The following is a 27,217-nucleotide window of genomic DNA, read 5'->3' as shown; positions in this document are numbered from 1 at the left end:
CACATTTATTTCCACATGAAAATTGCTTTAATCACTTTATAACAACACTCTTTCTTGAAAGTTTATTGTTTAAGTATATTTCAACGCATTTCATCTATTATAATTTCTGAGTTTTTGTTACTGCTTAAATGCAGTCATATAAATAACACACTCTGCTTTCACTCTTCAGTTTTTCATACCAAATGTATGAAAAAAGAGTCACTGTATTTGGATCCTTATTGCACTCTTTTAACAAATTCACTGTTTCTTTCAATAAAAATCAAGTATCAGAAATGAGGGCGACTTTTGTGTCCAGATGATACGGTCAGTGGTAGTGTTACTGAGGAAAGAGAAGAAACTTCCCAGTACAGACTGTGGGATAGGAAGAGTCTGTAGAGAATAACCATGGAAACTGACTGGCAAAGGATCACACCTATTGTGATAACCTGCGAAGAAAAGAAAAGGAATGCTTTTACCACATGCAGAAACAAAGAAATCGTGTCCCATTTACCTGGAGCCCATATATGCTTTTTATAAGTACGCTACCCTTCAGCTTTACCATGGCTACATTAAAAAAAAAAATATCAACAGGAAATGACAACTTCCGTTTAGAGCTCTAATTATTCAATGGGAAATTCTTTTTAACAGTTTATAAATGCCAAAGTAAGACACAAAAGAAAAACTTACTGAGCCATTCTCTCCTAAGGGTATAAACATTACAGACAGAGGAGTTCCAGTAACTCATAAGAAAAAGCAGTGAGAAAAATAGAGCATGAGTAGACTACTCTAAAAGCCCTTCCAAATTCCTTCCATTTGCTTCTGTTTCTATATCCTGCCTTCCTATTTGTTTACTCTTCGTAAATACCTCAGGCTCAGTAAATATCTGTGTGCTCAAGCACATACCGTATTGCTTTGTAAGAAGCTCCTGGAAGAACCCACTCTGACAGCCAGTCACCCGTGAAGGCAGGTGCCACACACTCGGGGCCTGGCATATCTGAGGGTGGTGCTCCACTGTGGTTTGGGAAAGTGACTGGACTGATTTTTGTAAATCTATCTTGATTTTTACCATTACATAGCAAACATTTTTAATATTTTTTTTTAACAAAGATGTGTTATAAATTCTGTCATTTGAGCCCAGGGATAGAGCTCAGTGGTAGAGAACCTGTCTGACATTCACAAGGTCCTAGGTTCAGTGCTCAGCACTGTAGAAAAAAAAGTCTATAATTTAACTTATAAAAATTATTCTGAAATAGGCAAAAATACAAACAAAAGCTATTTCCATAATTTTGCTTCTAAAATTATATAAAATTTTATAAAAATTTTTAACTTATAATTTATATACTCATCAGTTTAATACTTTGTTTCAAGGTTTATTTAAAAAACTCAAGAAACTTCTGAATGAATAAACAGGCCCCTAACCAAGATTACTTTTCTTTTTCTTTTTTTTTTTTAAAGACTGTACTTCCACTTAAAAAGACTTACCTTATCTCTTTGGTAGTCACTAAAAAGGATAGAAGTGCATGCGAGAATTGGATGGCATAAAAACCACAAGACACAGCCCTGAAACAAATGAAGAATAAATCTAATAAGTACAGCTGGGTCTTTATTTTCAGGATGTACCAGATTTAAAAAATCATTACTAGCATATTTAGGTCCTGTTGGCCTCAAATGACTTTCAGAATAGTCTGTAATAAAATATAGAGATAAATTTATTGTTGCTGTGACACCAGGGTTTTGTTTCTAACCAAATGAGTACTTTCTGGAATATTTATAATTTTTATTTTTTTATTGGTATACTGTAATTTTATCTTATATCGGGATATTTATAATCTTATAAGTCTATTATATACATTTAGATATACTATAAGCACATTTATGTAACACATTGATAATTGAGAAAAGATACAAGTGTGCAATCTATAGAAAGCAAAAAGAATGCAGTCATATTTGCATATGGATCCACAAAGCGGTTCTGTAAACACACACACACACACACACACACACACACACAAAAAAAAAAAAAAAAAAGAAAAAGAAAAAGAAAAAGAAAAAAAAATCCAGCGCCTAAATACCTCAAATATATAGTAGCTTGTCAAACAAAAAGCAGTAAAAACTCAAGAACTGGACTCTCTTGCCTGCCTGGCACTCAGAACCCGAAGGTGGGTTCAAGAGCTACCAAAGCAGCTTCGCAGAGCTGGACCCCAGGTCAGGGAGGGTCAGTCTTCCTGCCGTGGCTGCCTGGGGATACCTGGAGACGCCATAGTCCAGGTGGGGCTGACCGGACAGCGTTACCAGGAAGCTGGTGAGCCCGATTCCCTCAACCTGACAGTGTAATGGAACCTTTTGGGGAGAGAGGCTTCTATATGCTAACACTCTGCCCCACAGATTCCCAAATGTACTGGCCTGCCACCCCCTTTTCAGAAGCACTTACTCAGCAGGGCCCTGGGTGCCCCGGATTTTACTCAGGGCCCCTCAACTGCACCTGGGGCTATTACTGCCCCTCTGGACCCTTCACCCCCAGCTCCCCACCTCCTGACCCTGGGACGGTGTTGCAGATTTTGGAAATCTATGCTCAAACTCCATTCCAGTGTTTTTTAAACTAGATTTAGGGAGAATCGAATTTTCTTTCAAATCTCTCAGGAATAAGAAAAGAACACAGTAGAGATGATCTCAGAGGGATGAGGTGGCTGAAACGCAGCTGCTCAGCCTCCCGGCTTCTCCTGCTTACGGTGAAGGAGGCACCTCAGTTTGTTAGGAACACTGCGTGACTCTGAGAGTAAGAGTTCAAATTCAATAGCTGCCAAGAAACTGCAAGCCACACCTTAACTTATCAAATATTTTTTAAAAAGCCAGGTGTGGTGCACACCTGTAACCCCAGTACTTGGGAGGCTGATACAGAAGGATCACAGGTTCAAAGCCAGCCTTAACATCTTAGTGAGATCCTGTTTGCAAAAAAAAAAACAAAAAAAAGCTGGGCGTGGTGGCGCACGCTTGTAATCCCCGCGCTTGGGAGGCAGAGACAGGAGGATCACGCAGGTTCGAAGCCAGCCGTGCGCGCTGGCTTAGGAGACCCTGTTTCCAAATGAAAATGTAAAAATAGGTCTGGGAGTGTAGCCCGGAGGTAGAAGGGCTTCCAGGAACCCCAGTACCACCAAAAAAAAAAAAAAAAAAAAAAAAAAATAGAACTTGGAGACAGATTATGCTTGGGTTCAATCACCAGCACCAAAAGAAAAAGATTAAAAAATATTCTGGTACCACATAAACTGGGTGTGGTGGCACACGCTTGTAATCCCAGCATTTGGGAGGTGGAGACCAGAGGATCGTGGTTCACGGACAGCCTCAGCTACTTAGTGGGGCCCTTCACAAGTCAGTGAGACTCTGTTTCAAAAAAAAAAAAAAAAAAAATAGTACTGGGGGTGTAGCTCAGAGGTACAATGCCCCTGGGTTCCATCCCCAGTACCAAGAAAGAAAGAAAAGAAAAGAACTAAAAGAAAAGAAAAAAAGAAGAAAGTAAGGAAAAAAAATAGGGCTGGGGTTGTAGCTCAGAGGTACAATGCCCCTGGGTTCCACCCCCAGTAACACACACACACACTCTGATACCACCAAAAAAATGTAGAATTCCCATAGATAAAGAAATAAAAGAAACTTTGATCCAGGATCTGGGCAGAGTTGACTTACCAAAGATTACATGCAAAATACTGTTTCATAGGTTCTCCAAAATGGGGATAATACTACTCACATCATATAGTTTTATTTTTGTTTTGTTTTACAGTACTGGGGATGGAACCCAGGGGCATTCTACCTCCAAGCTACACCCCCAGCTCTATTTTTTTATTATTATTCTTTACTTTGAAACAGGGTCTCACTGAGTTGCAAAGGGCCTCACTAAGTAGCTGAGGCTGTCTGCGAACCTCCTGCCTCAGCCTCCCAGATGCTGGGATTCTAAGTGTGTGCCGCCAGGCCCAGCGATCATGTAGGTTTTCAAGATTAAAGGAATGAAGCAAACAAAGGGCTGGCACATAACAGGAGTTCACGCCAGGGTAGCACTTGGTTGTCGCCAACTTCCCACAGAAGCCAGTGAAGCGGCTGATCAGAAGGAGCCCTCTCTCCCCCAGCTCCTACTTTGGCAAAGGTGATGTAGAACTCTCTTCTGAGTGTGCTCCTCTCCACCGTGACGATCTGATAGAGCCCGCATCCCAGGGACAGAGCGAGGCAAACTCTTAAGATGATCAGGAGGATCCCTGATAAGCTGTGGTGCGAGTGGTAGTTATGATGACTGGTCTCCTCAAATTGTTCCCAAAGTAGCAAAATACTCTGAGAAAACACAATAATAAATAATAAGTAATAAAAGCAATTATATTTAAAGAATAATAATAAATAAGAAATAAATAATAATAAAAGCAATTACATTTAAAGAAGGAAAAAAAACCTACTTAAAATACTTTTTCAGTTCTTTTCCAAAAATCCCCTTCAGCATTAGATAAATATTCCTGAGATGCTAAAGTGTATCAGCTTATAAAGGCTGTCAATTATTAAAGCGCAGGCACAGTCTTTTCCTTGCTCTGATAACCCCAAGCTAAAGGAAATGGATTTTTATCAAAGGAAACATAGTAAAAAAAAAAATGCTACTGCTATCAGGATTCAAATATGACAACTCTACAGAAAACACGTAAAGTTAAGAGAATAAGTATCATTCTATCTCCTTCTCACTTCAACAGCCTCCTGAGAAATCGGCGTGCTGAGCGTTCCGGCCCACTGTCTCCGGGTAACTTACCTTTTACAACAAAGAAGTGCTATTACATAACCACCACGTCCCATGATGCATCCTTACATATCTTCATATGCACATGCTAATATGCGAGCTGTATAACATATGTATGCATGTAGTCACCGGTCGCCTGCCTCATCAGCCTCGGGTGGCTGTTGCTGAGGATCAGGGCTATGTCTAACGCCTTCTTCAGAAGTGCCCACTTAAGCTCTAGTGGAGAGTCAAAATCTTAATTCTCAGTTCATATTTGTCTATAATAATAAACTGAAGTTACATTGAAATTATACCGAAAATCGAATTTTTAAAAGAACTATGAATTTCGAAATAAGAATTTAAAACTATTCTCCATGAGTCTTAGAGAAAAAAAAAATTGAGTTGGTTTGAATCTTGCTAGTATTTTAAACACTTCTAATTAAGTTCTTTCTCATCAGCCCCTTTCCTGGTGATATCTGCTTTCTAAAATATCACCCCCTGGGATAAGGTCTCTTTCTCAAATCCATCATGTAAACTCAATACTCCTACTTCACTCAGCACCTACTACACTAAATAAATTTCACTAGGAGTGAGAAATGAACATAGTGCTGGCCCATCCTTATCAGTGAACTTTTCAATTTATTGAATGCATTAAAATTGACATTATAATGCCCTTTATAGACCTCTGGTGTATATTTCATTATCGTCTGTAGCTAATGCTGGGTCACAAATTCAGTACAATTTTTTTCTTTATGCCTTTTTTATTCTATTTTTTTTTTTTTTTGGTATGTGTGTGGTACTGGGGGTAGAACCCAGGGCTTCCTCCGGGCTATATTCCCAGACCTATTTAATACTTTATTTGGAAACAGGGTCTCACTAAGTTGCTGAGAGCCTCACTCAGTAGCTGAGGCTGGCTTTGAACCTGTGTGATCCTCCTGTCTCAGCCTCCCAAATGCTGGGATTACAAGTGTGCGCCATCACGCCCGGCTCCTAATTTTTTTATATGCCATTGCATGTAGGCATATGGCTATCCTAGAATGAGGTATGTGCTACCGCTATAGAGTTTGTAAAAAAAAGCATAGAGGACCCAGGTCCTCTATAACAAACTGGATCTGTTTGTGTATTTTTGCTTATGTTTCCAAAAATAAGAACTCATTCTTTCTTATTCTATATTCTGCCTTTCAATTAACCTCAGATAGTTTCATGAATTACTTTACTGTATAAAGTAGCCAATTCTAAAGATCCTTGACAGTAGACGTTATTGCAAGTTCACCAACTCACGCAGCGCTGAGCATTGCCATATAACAGAAAATATTAAAGAAAGCTATTATTAAGTAAAAATTATCTTGCTTCAAAAAGCTAGAATGCCCAGATTCAGGTAAGTTACAATTAAGGTCCACATTCTATATTTCTATATATTAGCACCCAAAAGATTTAACAGATTATTTCATCTTTAAATCTATACTTGAAAACAACACAAATTCCTTCTGGGGCCCTGGCTTCCATTTTGAAATGAGCTATGTTCGAGTTTGCAATTCTAAATATTGCTAAGCAGAACGCGCGCGTCGGCACTCACCTGCGTGATGACGATGAACACCGCGATGCCGGTGGACGCGGGGGTCGAGTCCCACTGGAGAGGTCTGCTTTGAGACTTCTTCATCCTGACCATTGTCCAACCCATGCACAGACTCAGCAGCAGGTAGAGCATCTGAATTTGGGAAGCAATGTCAAAAACTAAAAGGAAATGAAAATCAAAGTCAACCAAGGTTTTACGACACATAAGAGTTTGCATCTGGATGAGATTACCATTTAGTATTTCTTTTTCCCCCCATCACACAAAGGCATTTCCAAAATCAAGCTAAAGAAATCGAGTAAGAGATATTCATGTGTAATAATTCTAAGGAATTCAAATTTTGCCATAAAATTTCCTATCTCTACTATGTCCAACCTTAAAGCTATTTTTTCTATTACCTTACCATTTAGAGCTATGTATTGCTTTGATTAAAAGAAACAAATTTTAAATATAATTTCTGCAATGTGGAAAATATTAGTACCTTCATTTATGGGCTGTTATTTTTAATTGCTGAATTATAATATAAAGAGTATTTTTAAAAATTACTAATAAGAAACTATAGGACAATAAAGTACATAAATAACCACTGTAATATCCAATTATGTTGGCTTTAGCTTTAATCCTGAAGACAAGTGAAGGGCTCCATGAATTAGTGTGACATGCCACCAAGTGGCCATCTGTTGAACTGCAGGGAAGCCTGCTATTTTAAAAAGGCTGCAGCAACACTGCCTGTATGTGGTTCAGCACTACAGAGAAAAATGCATATTTATTTTAATACTAGTAGTTACCAATTTTTAAAAGACTATTACTTTTGGGGAGAGGGTATATGGACTTAACCCAGGGGGCATACTACCCCCGAGCACCACCATCAGCCCTATTTTATTTTTTATTTGGAAACAGGGTCTCCCTAAGTTGCTGAGGTTGGCTTGAAACCTGGGATCTTCCTGCCTCAGCCTCCTAAGTACTGGGTTTACAGACATGTGCCACCACGCCCAGCTAGGCTATCACCTTTTTTCACGATATATTTTGATGTGGATTTCAGAATAAATGTGTAATCACAATTTTAAAAACTGCCACCTATAACATATCTTTTACTTTTTTTTTTTTTTTTTTCAGTACCAGGGGCATTCTATCTCCGAGCTACACTCTGTTTTTTTTGTTTTGTTTTGTTTTTTTTTTTTTTTAGTCTTTATTTTGAAACAGGATCTCATTGAGTTGCAAAGGGCCCCACTAAGGAGTTGAGGCTGGCCTCGAACCACGATCCTCCTGTCTCAGCCTCTCAGATGCTCTTTCATATGATCATTCTCGCTAAAAACAGAGCAAACCAGCTGTAGTAAATGCTTATATTTAAAAGTTGCAAGAAAGCTATTAAGGACAAATCTTCTCAGATATATTTTGATAGACCTTCCCCCAATCTGGTTACTCTACATTATTATCTGTAGTAGAGAATTCTGATAATGAATTGTCACTATATTTGAATGATATCAAATATTACAGCCTGTCAAATCAAGCACACTTTTCTTTCATCATGGATTTTTTTCACTGACTATGATGCCAATTAATTTTATTGTTTCACAAACACACACTGAAGCTAATTAGAAAAATTGGCTAAAGCTGCTATATAAGCTGCTAAGTAGCTTATGTAGGAACTGATTCATTCATTGAATGTTGAGTACTCATCATGTCATAGAAAAAATGCAGGAAAATATTAAAGTAGGAAATAATACAGAAACTGATAAGAAGGAAAAACAAATACCTGGAAAAACTCCCTAATTTGCAGGCTCATTTCTTTATGTCTGAGTAATACACAGATCAATATAATACTCTACCTGCATAGGTAGAAGAACACTGTTCATTTGTTTTGAAAAATAACTAAGTACATAAAATATACAGATCATGTAAAAACTCCATTTTGTCTTGAATTTTAATCACTTACCTAACTAACCCTTTTGTTGTAGGAACTACCAAAAATTAGCAAAATCAATTTATTGCTGTTGCTAAAAAACAAAACAAAACAAAAAACACCTTAGCCAAGCATGTTGGCCCATGCTTGTACTCCCAGTCCTTGGGAGGCTGAAACAAGTGGATTGCAGGTTCAAGGCCAGTCCTAGCTCTGTCCAAGGTTGGTTACAACTCAGCTCAACTGAAAATGGGGTTACATATTCAGTTCTTATGTGTTTTGTTTAGTTTATCTTATTTACTACTAGGTAATATGTACAGCTCTTCATTTCTTGGTTTATTTGTGGTATTGGAGATTGAACCCTCAGCAACGTAATGAAACCCTGTTTTAAAATAAAGAAAATTATGGCTGGGGGTGTAGCTCAGAGGTAGAATACCCATGGGTTATATCCCCAGTACCGCCAGAAAAAAAAACCCAAAAACTTAAAACCTTTCATTTATCAACTTTCAGTAAAAATGTGAGATTGCCAAAACACTGTTTTACATATAGTAGACAAAAATAGTCAACGGTGTTTGATTTTAGTAATAGCTTTGCCAGTACTTGGGAGGTTGAGACAGGAAGATCACAGGTCCAAGGCCAGCTTCAGCAACTTAACAAGGCCCTCAGCAAAGTACAGACCCTGTTTCAAAAAAAAGAAAAAAAAAATTAAAATATGGCTAGTGGTGTAGCTCAGAGGAATCCACCTGGGTTTAATCCCCAACACCACAGACAAAAAAATGAAGAGCTATACATATTACCTAATATTAAATAAACTAAGCTAAACATAACATATAAGACTAAATCTGTAAACCAATTTTCAGTTGAGCTGAGTTTTAACCAACCTTGGACAAAAAAAAAAAAACTGTACTAGAAAAAAAATAATATATTTACTTATATTTATGTTTTTTTTTTTTTTTTTTTGCAGTGCTGGGAACTGAACCCAGGGCACAGGCAAACAAACGCTCTGTCGCTGAGCCTTTTTCCCTCAGCCCAAGAGAACTTTTTAGGAAGGAAAACAAAGAACAGATGGCAAGTTATCTTTAAAAATAATGATGCCCAGAAAGATACTCACATTCTGCCAAAGTTCCCATAAGAGGCACCCCTATTCCATCTTTGGCGTATCTGAGGAATTGGAGGAGAGAATTAGCACAAGTTACAAATGTGAAAAAAAAGCTGTTCATAATCAAAGCAAGCATCACTTTGGTGGACTAATTAGGATTCATTGGATGTGACGATGAACACAGTTTTAGTGGTTCTGAGTTACCTGGAGAAATGAATGTAATTAGCTAAAGCTGAAGCCGCTTGCAGCAGCAATGCAGTTGTCAGAACCTTTAAGATCATGTGCATGGGTCCTCCTTTCTTAATAGCCTGCCACAAGGACTGGGCGTAAATGCAAGCAGCCACAAAGTACACTAGGACCAGGAGGAAGAAGAACTCATGTAACCCTGCGAAGAGAAGAGAAGGGAATTCGCTTCAGTGACACAAAGCCAGTATCATGCTGGGCTGCTTTCAAATCTTCCTCTCAATATATTTCTAGAACTTTTCATTGGAGTCGTAGCACTCATTTTTGCAAGGAAAATTATTTGAAAAACGAATTTCTCACTTGGGGACAAAGAAGGCAGACTAAACCAAACCAGCTAAAGTCAATCTGTTAAAACAAAACAACCAGTAATCAAGTAAACCCAAAGACCTGCCGTAAAATCAGGTGAATTTTTTCCCCCTAATTTTTTGTGGTACTGGTGTTGAACCCAGGAGTGGTCTACACTGAGCTGTTACATCTCCAATATTTTTCTTCTTCATTTTTAAAAAAAATTTTAGACAGGATCCTGCTAAGTAGCCCAGGCTAGCTTCAAACTTGCAATCCTCCTGCCTCAGCCTTCTGAGTGGCTGAAACTTTAAGTGTGTGTACCACCACTCCTGGAAAAAAATCAGTTTGACTTCAGCATTTAGCTAGATATACTTTTTATCCTCCAAGTGGATTTCTTTTGTAAGAAGTTTGGAAGTAGATTTACTCAGTCAACAAAAGTTTGCTATTATCTTGAGAATGCGTCTCAAGTGTGATCCCTGGACCAACAGCATCACCAGAGAACTTGTTTTAAATGTAAATCCGTGGTCCCCACCTCAGATTTACTGAATCAGAAAGTCTGAAGATGAAACCCAGTCATTTGTGCTTTGGTAAGGCTTAGGGTGATTCTGATACAACTGACACGGGCGAATCAGAGTTCTGTAATGTTCCATTATCTGCAGTTTGCATTTGGAAAAAGCTTTAAAACACTTGTCGCATGCAGGCCTCCTTCTTGGGTAAATTCTGCAGCTCCTCCCAAAGACGTCATCTGGCAGGGAAGGGTGACTCCACGCCACAGTGCTCTGGAACGAGTACACCACACCGAGTGTACACCATAACTAGTACACAACACATTGTGTTGTGGCAATCCGGGTTCTCACAGAAAGAAAGGAGGCCACAAAGGACTGATGTTAGGACAGGCCAGAGGAGCCAAGGAGGCCCTGATGACATCAGAAACGAGAGGTAAAGGAGGCTGGTGGGCAGAGCCAGAACAGAGGGAGAAGGTGCAGATTTTACATGAAAATGATGCCAGTCATCAGAGCCACCTCTGTTCCTACCTGCAGGCCTTCTCTCATCTTCATGTAACCCGGGAAACACTGCCTTTTTCACGTTTCATACTTGGGATCTTCTGACTGTGTTTTCATTTGTCAGAAATGTTAGGACATTTTCTTAAACCAGAGGCTTATTGAGGTTTATGGCTCATATCACATCTACGGTCATCCCTCAGTGTCCAAGAGGGATTGTTTTCAGCACATGCTTAGATACCAAAATCCGTGGACACTCCAGTCCTTCATATAAAATCCATATATGAAGTTATAGTGCTTGCGTATAAACTATGCATATCCTCCTGTACACTCTAAGTCATCTCCGGAGTACCTGGCACCTAATACAATGTAAAGGCTAGGTATATTTTATATTGTATTGTTTAGGGAATACTGACAAGAAAGAAGTTCACATATGTTCAGTTCAGTACAGAGATTATTTTCCCCTGAATACTTCAATCTGTGGCTGGCTGCTTCTATGGCAGTGGAATCCTTGGATAACAGAGGGCCGGCTGTACTTGGTGATGCTCAAGACAGTCCCCAAGATTAGGGCTTTTACATTCTAATACTGTCATGGTAGTGGCTGCGAATAGAGCTGTTTCTACTGAGTCTGTGGATGAAGAGTCTAACTTGTTATCACCCCTCTTCCGATTGTAAACACTGAGCCTATTCCACTAATAACAGAAAAGACTGTATTTTCATTATATGGAAAATAATTTTGGAAAAGCAACAGACAAAAATTAAAGGAAAAATAGTCAAAGTGAACAACCTCAAAAAAAATTTTTTTTTCTTTTTGCATAGTTAGGGGAAAAATAAAAGAAAAAGAAGCAGAAAGTTTTTCAGCCACTGGGTGTCCCCCCTGCTCTACCTCCATAAATGGTAACAGTGCTGCTTTTCTAGTAAAGGTGAAAATGCATATTCAGATTTCAGAAAGAGAAGATCAAATAATAGAAGGGCTATACTTTCTTTTTAAATTCATTAAATAGGTAGTGCAGCTTTAGAAATAATGGGACCATAGTCCTTAGATTGTTATAGCACTGGAACAAGACAGAATATAAGTGCTAACCATCTTATAAAGGCTGTATGAATCAGTCAAAGTCCTTACACTATCCTGTGTTTTGGATCTTAGTTTTTATTTTTCCTTCTCTGTATTAAAGAATTAAAGCAGTCTATCTAAAGTTTTATTCATAATAATTTATAGACTACCCACTACAGGATAAAGTTTCAGACTCCACTAGGTTACAAATGCACCATGAAAAGAAAGTCCTCAGAATAAGAAATCAGAATAAGGGAAGAGGAAGACTTTTGAAAATAAAACACGTGTCACCAGCAAAAACAGCTTTTAGGATTACTCAATGTTAAATGTATCTCCCAGAAAAAGCTAACATTATAACCACAGAAGCAAATTACTTCACTAAAATATTAAATGAGCTGAACTAAGACATTTGCCCTATACCTTATTCACTAAATTGTGCCCATCTGATTGGCCTGATATTTTTACTGGTTTTGGAGTTGTTCATATGTTCTAGACATTAATCCCCTATGAGAAGAGCGGTTAGCAGAGATCCTCTCCCACTCCGTTAGCTCTTTATGTTCATTCCCTTTGCTCCCAGAGGCTTTGAATCTGATGCCAGCCGGTTATTAATTCTTGGCATTATTTCCTGAGCTTTGGGAGTCCCATTGAGGAAGCTGTTCACCTACGCCTAAATGCTGGAGTGTTGATCCTAAATTTTCTTCTTGCACTTGCAAAGTTTCTCGTCTAATTCCAAGATTTTTGATCCACTGTGAGCTGACATTAGTGCAGGGTGAGAAACGGGGATCGGGCATCATTCCTCTGCATATGGAATTGTTCCCAGCAATATTTGTTTTAAAAAAAAGGTGGTTTTCCCCCAACATCATATATATATATATATATATATATATATATATATACACACACACATATACATATATATGTATATGTGTATATATATATACACACATATATATATATATATATATATTTTTTTTTTTTTTTTTTTTTTTTTTGGTGGGTCTAGGGATGGAACTCAGGGGCATTTGACCTCCGAGCTACAGCCCCTGGCCCCTGATTTTTATTCTTTATTTTGAAACAGGGCCTCACTAAGTAGCTGAGGCTGTCCCCGCATACCGCGATCCTCCAGTCTCAGCCTCCCAAATGCTGGGATTACAAGTGTGCGCCACCACGCCCAGCTCCCCAACATATATTTTTGATTGTCCAGACTATATGTTTGGAAATGTCTCTGTTTTTCTATTCCATTGGTCTACATATTTATTTTTATACCAGTGCCATTCTGAGTCTTGTTACAATAACTCTGTAGAGTAATTTTAAATGGATAATGTGATGTCCCCAGCCTTGCTTGTCTTGCTTAGAATTACTTTAGCTAGCACTGGGCGTGGGAGCACATGCTTGTAATCCCCATGCTTGGGAAGCAGAGACGGGAGGATCACACAGATTTGAAGCCAGCCTCTCTGGCTTAAGAGACCCTGTTTCCAACATATATATATATATTAGGTCTGGGAGTGTAGCCTGGAGGTAGGAGGGTTTCCAGGAACCCCCAGTACCACCAAAAAAAAAAAAAAAAAAAAAAAAAAAAGAATTACTTTGGGACTTTTATTTTTCCATATTAATTTTAGGACTCTTTTTTCTAGTTCTGTGAAAATGAATGTCATTGGTATTTTGATAGGGATTGTATTGAATTTGCAGACTTCTGGTAAATGGCTCTTTTAACAATGATTAATTCTGTCTGTCCATAAACACAGGAGGTCTTTCCATCTTCTAGTGTCTTCTTTAGTTTCTTTCTTCAGTGTTCTATTATTTTCAGTGTCAAGGTGTTTCACTTCCTTGATTATATATATACTCTGTAAACTAGAGGAACACCTAGGTTTATTTGTTTATTTATTGATGCTATTGTGAAAGGAACTGTATTCCTGAATTCTTTTCCAGAAGATTTATTATTGTTATATAGAAAAGCTACTTATTTTCCTATGTTGATTTTGTATCCTGTGTTCAATAAATTTGAGGTAAATAATTCCTACCTTCAGTCCATTCATGAGATATTTTAAAGATAAAGTGGTGACTTTACATTTAGTGTTTTTTAAATAAATTACTCCTAAAAAAAGTTTGGTTTTTTCCTTCACTTATTAATTTTACTTTTGTTCTGCTACCAGCCTTCACATGACAAAAGCATTCTGTGTTTACACAGAAAATAAAATCTAATTTTAAAGTATGTAAATACTATTAAGTCTTACTTCAAACTTAACCTACACTGAAGAAGAAACACTCTTAATTGAACAGGCAGCAGGTAGTTAACCCTTTTGCTAGAAAGAAATGTGTCGATCACAAGACAACTTCAAGAAAATAGTGCCAAAATTCAATAGCAAGAAATCTTGAAGGTGCCGGGCGTGGTGGTGCAGGCTTGTAATCCCTGCGCTTGGGAGGTGGAGACAGGAGGATCGCGCAAGTTCGAAGCTAACCGCGCGCTGGCTTAGGAGACCCTGTTTCCAAATAAAAATATAAAATAGGTCTGGGAGTGTAGCCCGGAGGTAGAAGGGCTTCCAGGAACCCCAGTCCCCAGTACCACCAAAAACAAACAAACAAACAACAACAAAAAAAAAACCAAAAACCTTGAAGGTGACCTTCAATAACTTCATCTCCAGCTAAATGATGGGAGAAGAAAGAGCAGACCAGTGTAAGGACAGGAAAGTATCCTCGAGTGTCGGAGCAGCACCTGGAGCGGGTACTTTTGCCTACCTACTACTTTGCTGTCTGAGTCCCAATGTCCATCCACCCTCATGTGTCCAGAAACCAATCAGAAATGACAATACCCTGGCCCGCAAGAAGTAAATGTTTCTTTTATAATGCTGAATATCAAGGATATGTGACCTTGTTCTGGCCAATGAAATGTGATGGGGAACCTCAGGGAAAGATCTCCTTGCTCTTAAAAAGAGACACTAAAGTTTGCCGTTACCTAGATGGGATGCCCACACTGCTGCAGCTGACAAGGAACTTGACAGGGCCACACCAGAGATGAAGCTGCCAGCCAGAGGGCAGAGGGGGAGATGCTGAAGAGCCCACTCTGCAGACACCCTGGGACTTCTCATTGTTAAGATAATTAACTGCCTTATTGTCCGGACCATTTGCATTCGGGTGTTCTACTACTTTAATTCAAAACCTTTGCGACATGTTACCGCTGCTAAATGGAAGAGCCGACCTATTTATTATCTTCTGGAACATGGAGGGGAAAAAGGAAAACAGAAATGCACAAACATATATACTAAAATCTTAGAAACGGCAAGACAGCAGATGTAGCAGAGTCCTTAGGAGTACTCTAGTGGGATCACTCTAGCTGCCTTAGATAGCCAGGCTCTCAGAATCCTGAGCACTTCTTTTGGTCTTTGACAAGAGCATGGATATAGTTAACAAGAATTGTAATCTTCTTAAGAACAGCTTCATTTTATTCTACCTTAAAACATTATACTCTTTATTTCCTACTTTGTCAAGTGGCATTAAGCTTGCCTTAGTTCGTTTTTGTAAAATTAGACCTACTCTGGAAACTAGAGGATTAACCAAAGTCTGGTAGATATAAAATACATTAATTGGGTTGAAAGGAAACAAATTATAAAATTTAAGCAGAATAGCATGTATCATTAATTGTGGCTATTTGCTGCAGGTTATTCTAATTAAAATCTCCCAGATATATGGTAATAGTCAATTGTCAGTTAAAAAGCCTCGCAAATCAATTTTCCTTACTTGGCACAGATAATCAGATAAACTACCAAAAGTTTCTGAAATGAACTAATTGGAGATCAGTTCCCGGAAACAAATACCCGAAGCTTCAGAAGAATGTCTGAAAGCTTTCCTTTAAAACCAAGAAGACATCACCAATATGACAATCGGACGTGGAATATAGACTTTTTAGGTCAGTGGTTCTGCCTATTAAAATCAGTTCCAGAATTGACCAACACCTAGCTTTTAAAAACAAATCCGAGTCACTACAAATATAAATCTGAATTTTTAGCCAGGCGGGCTGGAGCATGCTTGTAGCCTCAGCATTCGAGAGGCTGAGATTGGAAGACTGCGGTTCACAGACAGCCTTGGCTACTTAGTGAGGCCCTTTGCAACTCAGTGAGACCCTGTTTCAAATAAAATAAAAACAAATAGGGCTGGGGGTGTCGCTTAGAGGTAGAATGCTCCTGGGTTCCATCCCCAGTATCACCCAAAAAAAAAAAAAAAAATTGAATGTTTAAAACTTCTCTAGATGTATACAGAGGTGGGTTGAGAACTACCAATTTAGATGTCAATGTAGAATTGCAAAAGCATTTAAGCATTTTCATCAATAATGATGTTATCTTGAGCAGTTAAGCCAGCCACAAAACAAGGTTGGGTACTTCTGGCACTTAAGTCAATCCTGCAGGTTGGCTCTGCTTAGACTCCCATGTTTAGTGATAATACATATTGGAGTGAGGTTTTGGTCCTTATTTAAATATTACCAGTGACATGACCAATGTAACTTTCCCCATTTAAGAAAGATACCTTTTAGAAATTAGAATGAACATCAAATCAAAATCAGTGACAAAAAATCGGGGAAAAATAGGTCAGAATGGGCCAAAACTGAGAAGGCAATGTATGGATCCTAAATGCCAGCCATAACTCAGGATGTTAAGGAAAATGCTAGAACATATGGGAAGGTTTGGGACAAGGCAGGATGAGTATGACTGGCATTCAGTGGCCCAAGCATGGTGGAGGGCACAAATATGACTCCATCATGGTGTGAGGTCTAAATTGGGAATGAGGGAAGAGACCAGAGATAGGAGCCTGGATAGGAGGCAAAAGCCCATATTAGGATTCAGAAGACTCTCAGGTGTCAGACATCCACCCAATAAATAAAACAACCTCTTAAGCCAAAAGTCTTTGGCCTGGAAGGAAAGAGGGGGCAGGCTAGTAGATCGGGACTCCACTAGAGGCAGCAGGGCTCACATCTATAGTTATCCTAGGGGTGTACTTATTCCTGCTGAGCCTCATTAGTCCTACAAAGTGTCATACAAAATAACGAAGTCTTAAGAGTTCAGAAACCTTAAAATGATTTAGTCCAACCATCCATCCAAGCTATCAGCAGGCCTGGGTTTCATCCATACCTTCCCAAAATACGGAAAATAAATGTTAACATCTTTTATGAAGATAAAGGAAACAGCACAACTTCTGATTATGATCGACACTGGCCCAAGTAATCACTTGTGGAATTTAAACTTCAAGTTCAAAGGCGTTCAAAACAACCAGGTTGCCTTCCACAGTTATCTCCTCCACAAAAAGAACTTAGTCTGTCCCTCTCTAAGTTTTTTCAAACCAAGGATTATTTTTAAAAATGTCCGTTCCTTTATGCATTTATGTGTCACGTACTGTCTGTTCCACGTGCTCTGTGACCTGCTGTTCTAGATGTGGCAAACTTAACACTTCAAACTAAACAACGGGTTAAGCTGAACATGGCTTCTCCCACCAGCCCGTCCCCTTCAGAGCCAATGAAGGGTGATGGAATGAACTTTTTCTCTAAGCGGACTGGCTTTTTCGAATGGCTAGTAACTCATGAAGAGGTAAAGCCCAAACCCTTGTCTTTGGCAGATGACCCACATACACCCTTAGCCTGACAGACCAATCTCTAGTACGTCACAGCGTGTTTATTATGATCACAAGAAGTCATTCATTTCTACTGGGGTTAAGAATCTCACCTTAGAAAGGCAAGACATAATCACCTAAAATTCTGAGAAAATGACTTATTGGGATAAATTTGATTCCAGAAAACATTATAGATGCTGGTCATTCCTAAGCACCAAGAAAGGCCATCTCTAAGTCTGTCCAAACAACTGGTGAAGGGATAGCCCTACAAAGTAATTCAGTTTCTAATCTCCCTCAATCATTGAGTTGCCAATTTATTTATTTTTTCAGTATTGGGCATGGAACTCGGGGGCATTCTACCTCTGAGCTACACCCCCAGCCTTAATTTTTATTCCTTATTTTGAAACAGGGTCTGAGTTGCAAAGGGCCTAAGAAGTAGCTGAGGCTGTCCGTGAACCACATTCCTGCCTCAGTCTCCCAAATGCTGGGATTACAAGTATGCGTCACCCAGCCTGAATTGCCAATTGAAACTGCTCAACTTATTAACATTGTTCTGTTTATAAAAAATAATGCTACGCTCTAATAAAAACAATAAAACGATGTAGACCGTAGAGAAAACTAAAAACCACATAACTCTACCATCCAGAATAGTCAAACTACCTCTGTTGACGTTTTTGTTTTATGTTCTGCATTTTTAATACACTTAAGATCATACAATATAAAATTTAGTGTTTTGCTTTTTTAACTTCATATAGCTATCAAAATGCCATAAAAGATTCATCTAGCCATTTTCTGACTGTTGATCAAAAACATTGCTTTTAATTTTCAATGTTCTAAAAACACAACCATGAAGATATTTGTACATAAACCTTTTTTATTTTTGTATTTAGGATACATACCAAATACATATCCTTACCAGATTCTCTAGCACTAAAATGATCAAATGGGTTCCCTTCAGCATCTGGGTTTAGCAGCACCATTTCAAACGGGATGTCTTCCACTTGAGAACCCTCCTTGTCATCTCTGCAGGTGAACTTGTCTGCGTAAAACACATGCCACGTCTGTGGAGACGGGATCTGGGACACTGTCAGATTATGTTCAGTCTGGTTCATTGTCACTTTAAAGAGAAAGAAAACAGAATCTTTAGCCGGGCCTGGTGACACCTGTCATCCCAGTACTTGGAAGGCTAAGACAGCCCTGGGGTGGGGGAAATCACAGGTTTGTGGCCTCAGCCACTCAGTGAGGCCCTCCGCAACTTAGTGAGACCCTGTTTCAAGATTAAAAAAAGAGTAACATAGAGCTAGGGGTATAGCTCGAAGGTAGAATGCCCCTTGGTTCAATCCCCAGCACCACACACGCACACACAGAAACACACACACACACACACACACACACAAAAAAAAAAAAAAAAAAAAAAAAAAAAAACCAGCATCTTTCGGGGTTGTAATCTTTTTTTTTTTTTCCTCAGAAATCCAATCCCTGGTGAAGTACTAGAATAAGGCATGGAAACTGTAAAGCAGAATTAAGAGTGATGCATTTTACTCTAAGAAATCACTATAAAAATACCACAAATGAGTAAAATGGTCTCACTGAAATTTGGAATTTTAATTTAAAAAAAGTCAATTTCTACATGGGTTAGCAACATTTAAAAAAATTACTATGGCAAAATATATACAATACAAAATTTGTCATTTGAAGCATTTTTAAATAGCCTTTGACGCCAAATACATTAATTATGCTGTTTAACAACCACAGTAACTTTTTTTTTTTGCGGTACTGAGGATGGAATCCAAGGGCATTCTAACTCTGAACTATACCCCAGCCCTATTTTTTTTTATTCTTTGAAACAGGGTCTCACTGAGTTGCAAAGGCCTCACTAAGTAGCTGAGACTATCCTCAAAAAGAGACCCTCCTGTCTCAGCCTCCCGAATGCTGGGATTACAAGTGTGCACCACCATGCCTGGCCCACAGTAACGTTCTTGAAAATTACTAAAGTTAAATTTAAAATGATGCATTCAACTTAGAAAATCATTATGTCTAAGAATTATGCCTGATAAGAGTTTCAAAGAATTTCCCAAAATATTTTTCTGATTGGTCATTGTTTAAAAAAAAAAAAAAGGTACTGGGCTGGGAGTGTAGCTCAGTGTTAAGAGTGCTTACCTAGCCCCTGGATTTGATTCCTAGCACAACGAAAATCACCCCCCCCCCCGCACCCCCCAACAAAGTACTACAAGTAGAAAAATAGAAATTACGGAAATGTGAAAAGTTAACCTGGGATGGCTCCACACAAAGAAGTAGGACATAGAAAGGGGACAAACTCGTCATGCTGGCATCATACGGCTCTGCACTTGAATCCTGGCCTCAGAACTCACCTATCACATGACCGCGGGCAAGTTACATACGCAGTAACCCTCGCTCTCTTTAATAAAGAAGACAATACCTACAGCAGAGAGCTGACACCAGGACTAGGTTACATGAGCCAGCTAACAGGGTGCTTGTCATACAGCAGTAGCTAAATCAATGCCAATTCTCCTTTTCCATTTCTTAAACATGGTGGTTATACTAATAAGTGGTTCTCAACCCAGGGTGATTCTATTTCCCTCTGGGACTTTTGAAAATGTGTGTGGAGGAGGGGCCGTTGTACTGTCAAAGAGTTGTAAACATTTGAAGGGAGGCTGTGCTAAATCTCAGGCAGACCAGGTAAAGTCACACAGCAAAGACAGGTCTATACTCTGTTCCAGATCTAAAACTATGATCCTGACCTAAGAGGCACTGGCTAATGCTAGGGAGAAACTAGAGGAAAGAAACGTTTCAAACTCCAGGTATAACGAAGAGGAGCAGGGCTAGAAGAGCGAGTCTTGAGCCAGGCATGGTAGAGCACACTGTAATCCCGGGACTCGGGAAGCTGAGTTAGGAGGATCACAGGCTTGAAAACAGCTTCGGCAACATAGTGACTCTCAGAACCCAGCAAGATTCCATTGCAAAAGAACAAAAAATTTAAAAATATATATTAAAAAAATTTTTAAAAAGGGCTGAGGGATATAGCACTGAGGCAGATCACTCCTGCATTCATTCCCAATAACACACACACACACACACAGCAAATGGCAAGTCTTGGCCTTGAGGCTTAGCACATAAATTACAGCCTCTCTAAATTTGTTTCTTTAATAAAATGAGGTTAGCTGCCCTGTCCAGCTCAGCAGGCTGAAGAGTGACCTTTCAGGAGTACCTGAAAAATCCTATGCGACCTGTATAATTTTATATAGCAGAGCATTCTTTAAACAGATTGTGCTGCTGGTTGTAACTTTTTGTACATTGGGAAATTTTCCTAATAGAAAGTTGGGAAAATGTTATGCCTAAGTTGTTTTTCTGGATGAGATACACACATATGTAGTCAAGACTCAAATTTTGAGGACTCAGACTTTCTGGTTAGAAATCTCATCCATTATTAGTTAAGTTGCATGAGGCGATTTGATTAATACTATCATGACATTGCTTTTTGGCTATTATAAGAAGACTTTACACTACTTTTTTTTTTACTATACAGCTGCTAAAAAATGTATTAAGACTATTTTCTGTTAAATACTTGAAATCTTTAAAAAACACAAGCAACTAATAAAGAGTTGAGAAATACGGCTGTCTAAATGGGAAACTTGCAGTTACATAATCTGGACCCTATTATAGAAAGGCTCTGCCATGTTGCTGTTCCATTCCTGACACTTTTTCTCTTAGATAAGACAATACAAAAGCTCACTATTAGATACCCAGCAACATAATTTTTGATGTTTCATTTAAATATCCATGGATTTTGATCAAACAGAAAGAAAAGTGTGCTTCATAAAGTGCTCCTAAGCCTTTAGTTTTTGTCTCATGGTCTTTTTAAGGAAGCCTCTTGACAAAACCATATGTTCATTGTTTTTGAAACAAAAGGACCACAGCGCAGCACGCGTACTGTATGCTGCTGTAATTAGAACCTCAAATATTAAGAAAAATTGAGTTGCAGAGAATGGGCCCCATCATATTATAAAGACGTGAATACTGTGAGCCAGAATAGAGAAGAATAAAATACTCGCACCTCTAAGGGATGTTTATAAATACATAAAGGAATCAAACAGAAGCTGTAAAAAGACAGTATCAAGACCTTTTGCAAATAATATTATAATTAGTTCTTATAATTGAATAGCCAATTGAATCTCCTTGTTTAGATCATTTTTTAGCTAGAAACATAAACTCATCATTTTCCATGCTTTCGGGTGTCTTATTTGCTTGCTTTTAAAACTAACAAAGTACTTTCTAGCATCTAAAAATAAAGTCTGGGCTGAGAGTATAGTTCCGGAGGTAGAGTACTTGCCGGCTCCTATGCATAAGATTTCCAGTGCCACATTAAAAAAAAAAAAAGGTAGATAGAGAAAATAAATCCGATGTGTTATGACATTAGAGAACAAAGGAAAATAACTTCTCAAACATTAATCTGGGAGAGTCAAGCAACACTGTGAGATGTATACAGGTGCTGGGCGAGCTGATGAGTTCATGATCTAATAGGTGAAACACGGTTCACACTGAAGTCTCATTAATAGTCAAGAAGCCCACTTACTACAAGGAATCATTTTTAAGTATGTGGTTCTGTTACAGTGTCATAAATTTAAGAATATGCCTTTTGTTTAAATGTACCTAAACTCCCAAATATACTATATGTATAAAAGTTCAAGACAAGCCAGGCGTGGTGGCACACACCTATAATCCTAGTACTTGAGAGGTACTGAGACAAGAGGATCACAAATTTGAGGCCAGCTTCAGCAATGTGACAAGAATGAATCGGACACTGTGATGGCTCTCCTAGTCAGGATGGGGCTGTTTTGGCCGTGGGGGCAGTGGGAGACCACGCAAGTATTTTAGGGGTGTGGTAAGAAGGGAAGGTAACATGATCAAGTCTGTTTGGGAAGATCATTCTCGTTGTAGAAAGGGGACTATCATGGCTGTAGCGGCCAGATAGAAGGCCATTCCAATAGCACAGGCAAAAGACTACGCCAACTTGGGGTAACATGGCAGGTGTGGAGAGAAAACAGAGATGAAGTCAACAGATGTTAGAAGTAAAATCTTGGAAGGGAGTAGAGAGGTGAAGAGGGGAGTGTTAGAAGACTCCTTGGTTTCTATGTGTTTACTAAAAGATGGTGGTGTTCGTCCTCAAACAGGGAGCACCAGCAGAGAATCAGTGTGTGGCAGGAAAAGCTGGGGATTTACTTTAGTTTGGGTATTTGGGAACCAAAGAACGTGGACATATATATATATACCAATGCACGTGGAATGCTTAGAGAAGCAAATTGGTGTAGAAAGGAAAGTATAACTCATAGTGCACCCTTGAATAAATCTCCCAGTTAAATTCTGAAATTTGGAGTTGAGTTAAATAACTTTATATAACTTTCTTTTTGGTACCTGAACGTAATGATTCAGACCCCTTCGGCACACTATCGGTGTCATCTCACAAACTGGTGACAAGGACTGGGGATCTCTACTTTTATCCCTGTCTTCATTAGCTCCCTTAGGAGGGAAACGGCTGCTAAGACTGGATACTTAGAAATGGAAGTGTTTTATCTGCCTAGGCTAAATGAAGAGCCAATCATGTTCCTGCCTATGGATGAGTCTTTGAAAAATAAGGGGGAGGGGAAGCCGGGCATAGTGGCACACGCTTGTAATCCCAGCATTCAGGAGGCTGAGACAGGAGGATCGCAGTTTGCAGACAGCCTCAGCTACTTAGTGAGGCCCTTTGCAACTCAGTGAGACCCTGTTTCAAAATAAAGAATAAGCCAGGCGTGGTGGCGCACGCTTGTAATCCCCATGCTTGGGAGGTGGAGACAGGAGGATCACGCAGGTTTGAAGCCAGCTGTGCTGGCTTAAGAGACCCCGTTTCCAAATAAAAAAGTATAAAATCGGTCCGGAAGTGTAGCTCGAAGGTAGAAGGGCTTCCAGGAACCCTAGTACCACCAAACAAACAAACAAACAAAATAAAGAATAAAAAATAGGGCTGGAGGTATAGCTCAGAGGTAGAATGTCCCTGGGTTCTATCCCCAGTACCGAAAAATAAAATAAATAAGGGAGAAAGAGGGAGAACGATGATTTATATTTTTCCCATAAATGCTTCAGATATCTCGTTTCCTATAACCAGTTCACTTCCAAAGCACAAAATGGATACAATAGCACATGTACTTAATTTCTAAATTATAAGTCTTGCACTCACTCTGGCCACCCTAATGCATGAGGGAGGCTGATGAAAATGGATGCTAGCACGGATTCAGGTCATTGGATTAGGAAAAAGGAAGGCGAGCTTCTCCGTTCACAACGGCATGGGGTTAGTACATCATAAGGTCGCACCTTTTTTTTTTAGCATAAAATTAAGTTTCATGTTCCAGTGACATTTATAAACAATGTCACTTGGACTAAGTTATATAATTATATAATTATCTGAGGCGACACATTTTTAGTGTTTAGCTCAGTCCTGGCAGATGCTATACAGCCAACAAATATTATTCACTCGTGTTGCCACAGGGTAAAAACACATCTGTCATATTAGCACGAACTTAGCACGGACTGTACAAACTGTAACAAATTGAGTGGAGGAAAGTTTTACAAATTTAAAAAACTTTGAATAATAAAGGAGGCAAAAGGTATTTCTATATTTTAAAGTAGGAAAAAGTTATTTTCCTTAAAATTCGTCTTAAATTCTACTAGACGGCGTGATTACAGTGACCCATGCAAACGTGAAACATCTCGGTGTGCACCGATGTGCCATATTAAACTTCAACAGTAAGGAGGACAGAGACACTCCCCAGTGGTCAAAGAGAAAAGATATACTCACTTGTCAACTGAGCTCTGGATAATTTTTCACTACAACTATAATCATGACTCTTTTCCTGCAGCTTTAGCCATTCCTGGGCTTGGAACAAGTAGAGTTTAGCTTCTTTTCCAATGGCTACTGCTATGTTGTTGATTCTGACACTCAGAAGAGCACGGTCACCTTGACATCAAAACAAAAATCATCAACCAGTTTTTGGTCTCATCTGCATCTGAGATGGTACAAAATGTATACTAAAATTTTTTCTCTTAAATCTTACTTAGGTAAATCACAATAGAATGAACATCACATTTAGGTACAAGAGATTGTTCACACTAATGTGTGGTATGGTCTTTATAATTCAGCTGAAAACTGGTAACATTTCACTGAATTAATAGCAACGTCCAGAGCATTTGGACATTTATTGTTCTAGAAGTTTTGTTCACTTTACAATCACTACATGTCTTTGACATTTCATAAGTTATCTGTAGAAATTACTGTCATTGTTTTTAAAACATGATTATTAATATTTCATTATATTTTTAATGTAAAAAATGAGCACAGGTAACATCAAGAAAGTTTTAAGAAAATGTGTTTTAGGGTAACACATTTTAAGCCTGAAACAAATTTTTACGTTTGTGACTTTTACAAAAGTCTCAGAACAATATCTATTAACTGATTGATATGAGAAGAGCCTGGTTTCACACATGAGCTATAGGTAAGACCCAGAACAGAAATGGCACAAAGTAGTCATCACCTCTGGGAAAAGGACTCTAGGGGAGGAGAAGCAAAGCAGGACACTTTTTCATTTTAAAATCTTTTTTATTTTTAACTTTTGTTACCAGAATTTTTTTGTGAGTATGTGTGTGTATGTGGAACTGGGGGTTGAACCCAGGAGCATTCTACCTCTGAGCTAAACTCCCAACCCTATTTTTTTTATTCTTAATTTTGAAACAAGGTTTCACTAAATTGAAGGGCCTCACTAAGTAGCTGAGTCTGGCTTCTGACCTGCCATACTCCTGTCTCAGCCTCCCAGGTACTGGGATTACAAGTGCTGGCCACCACGCCTGGTCAGAACTATCATTTTGATTAAACCCTTTGAACAAATTTAAATGTTTTAAGTATACACAAAGCATGTCCAAGTCTCTTGCATAAATTGGTTACATGATAAATTATCGAGTAATAAAAGTGACTCCAAAGCCCTATTAACACCTTAAATTGTATTCTGAGTTATAGTTCATCATTTCAGCATAGTCTTAGTATTATTATTTTTAGCATTATGTGAGCATCAGTACAGTCTTAGCATTTTTATTTTACTAAAGTGGAATTCAGTGAAAAATTGCTAGTTACTAAATATATGTGGAACTATAATTATATATTAGATAACTATAACATGAGAGAAAATCTACTTGGAACACCCTTGCCTCAATCTGTCTTGAGAAATCTGGACTTAGTACATGTTTCTCCTCTATGTTCACCAGGTAATTACCAGGAACTATCAGTTTCATGATACTGTTTCTACTGGTTGTAATAATACATGACAGCTGAGCCCGGCATGGTGGCCCATGCTTGTAATCCTAGTGTAATACTAGGGCTTGGGAGGCTGAGACAGGAAGATCACAGAGGTTCGAAGCCAGCCTCAGTTAGTGAGACCCTGTTTCCAAATAAAGTATAAAATAGGTCTGGGAGTGTAGCCTGGAGGTAGAAAAGCCCCTGGGTTCCACCCCCCAGTACCACACACACAAAAAATACATGACAGCTTTCACACAACCCAGATTTTCCAGCATTGTCCAAATTGTGCCATTTATTAAAGTGACATTACTATCACTGTCAACACTCAGAGTATTGTTACAGTGAATTAAGAAACTGAAAAACAATAAAATAATGAAAATAAAACTGTCCAAAGGGTTTCTTCTTTATTCACCAATGGTATATTCCCCATTGAATTTTGGAAAACGGAGTTATGCTTTTCTCCAGCTAAAACTGAAGACTTTATAAACCAAGGATACTAACCTCATTAAGGAAAATAATGATTTAAAATATAGTACTGGTCATATTAAGAGTTCCAAGAAAAACACTGAAACCTGAGGGTGCACATAAATGAGGCAAAAACTAGAGTGGATTGCGGATTCACTCACTGAAGAAATTACTGATGTTTGAGGGAGACCAGAAGGTAAGATCAAATACGGCTCTGATCTCAGAAGGGGCGAAGAGAAATATCAGCTATGACATTTCTAGGACACCGTATCCTTAACACATATTTCCATTAATTCAACTCTGGGCCTCACGGCCCATAAAAAATCTACTGCACTAGCACCGGAGTCGTTAAACTGTTCGGGCACTAATGACAACTGGGTCACAAACTCTCTGCTCCAAGTAGGTTTTTATCACATTGATTTTAAAAACAAAGAAAGCAAATAATCTAAATTCCTGGGCTTACAGTCACACTTAACTACAATCCCCGAATGCACAGCGTCTGGCCGAGCCCGGCGTGGGCTCACGATGCTTTGCGGGAAGATTTTCAAGATGCAGCCGACCAGTTAACCGTGCATCCCTTTGCCAGGGGAGGGTGGAGAAATGGAAAGCGGCTGTGGCGTGCAGAACCGGGTCACTAAGGCCGGAGGCGGCTGGGCAGCTGCAGGGTCAGGGTGGGGCAGGCGAGGTCCCAGCCGCGCAGACGTGGCGGGAAGGCGGGCGCCGCCCCCAAGCCCGCTGCCCGGGGGGCGGAGGAGCGGCCGCGCGCCCCCACCCCTCTCCCCGCCCCCGGACCTACCGTGGAACTCGAAGTGGCCGATGCTCTGGCCCTCCGCGACTCGGGCCGCGGCGCTGCTGAAGCTGCCCCGCACCGTCTTCCCCTGGGCGCCCGGCGGCCACCAGCAGCAGGTGAGCGCCACCGCCAGCAGCCGCAGCCCCCCCAT

The 27,217-nt window shown here is 39.2% G+C and overlaps 1 protein-coding gene across 1 annotated transcript; it reads right to left on the bottom strand.

The window, feature by feature from the left end:
• Positions 1 to 266: 266 nt before the first annotated feature.
• GPR180 (G protein-coupled receptor 180) lies at positions 267 to 27,217 on the bottom strand (the record flags this gene model as incomplete). The annotated part of the gene is made up of 9 exons (XM_080689819.1): positions 267 to 425; positions 1,462 to 1,539; positions 4,102 to 4,293; positions 6,297 to 6,454; positions 9,305 to 9,354; positions 9,497 to 9,677; positions 18,387 to 18,587; positions 24,324 to 24,482; positions 27,073 to 27,217. The coding sequence occupies 9 exons, from the start codon at positions 27,215 to 27,217 to the stop codon at positions 267 to 269; spliced, it is 1,323 nt and encodes a 440-aa protein (XP_080545945.1).

This window comes from Muscardinus avellanarius (assembly GCF_963383645.1).
Source record: "Muscardinus avellanarius genome assembly, chromosome: 2".
Taxonomy (NCBI): domain Eukaryota; kingdom Metazoa; phylum Chordata; class Mammalia; order Rodentia; family Gliridae; genus Muscardinus; species Muscardinus avellanarius.
This window is presented reverse-complemented; position numbering and strand designations above follow the sequence as displayed.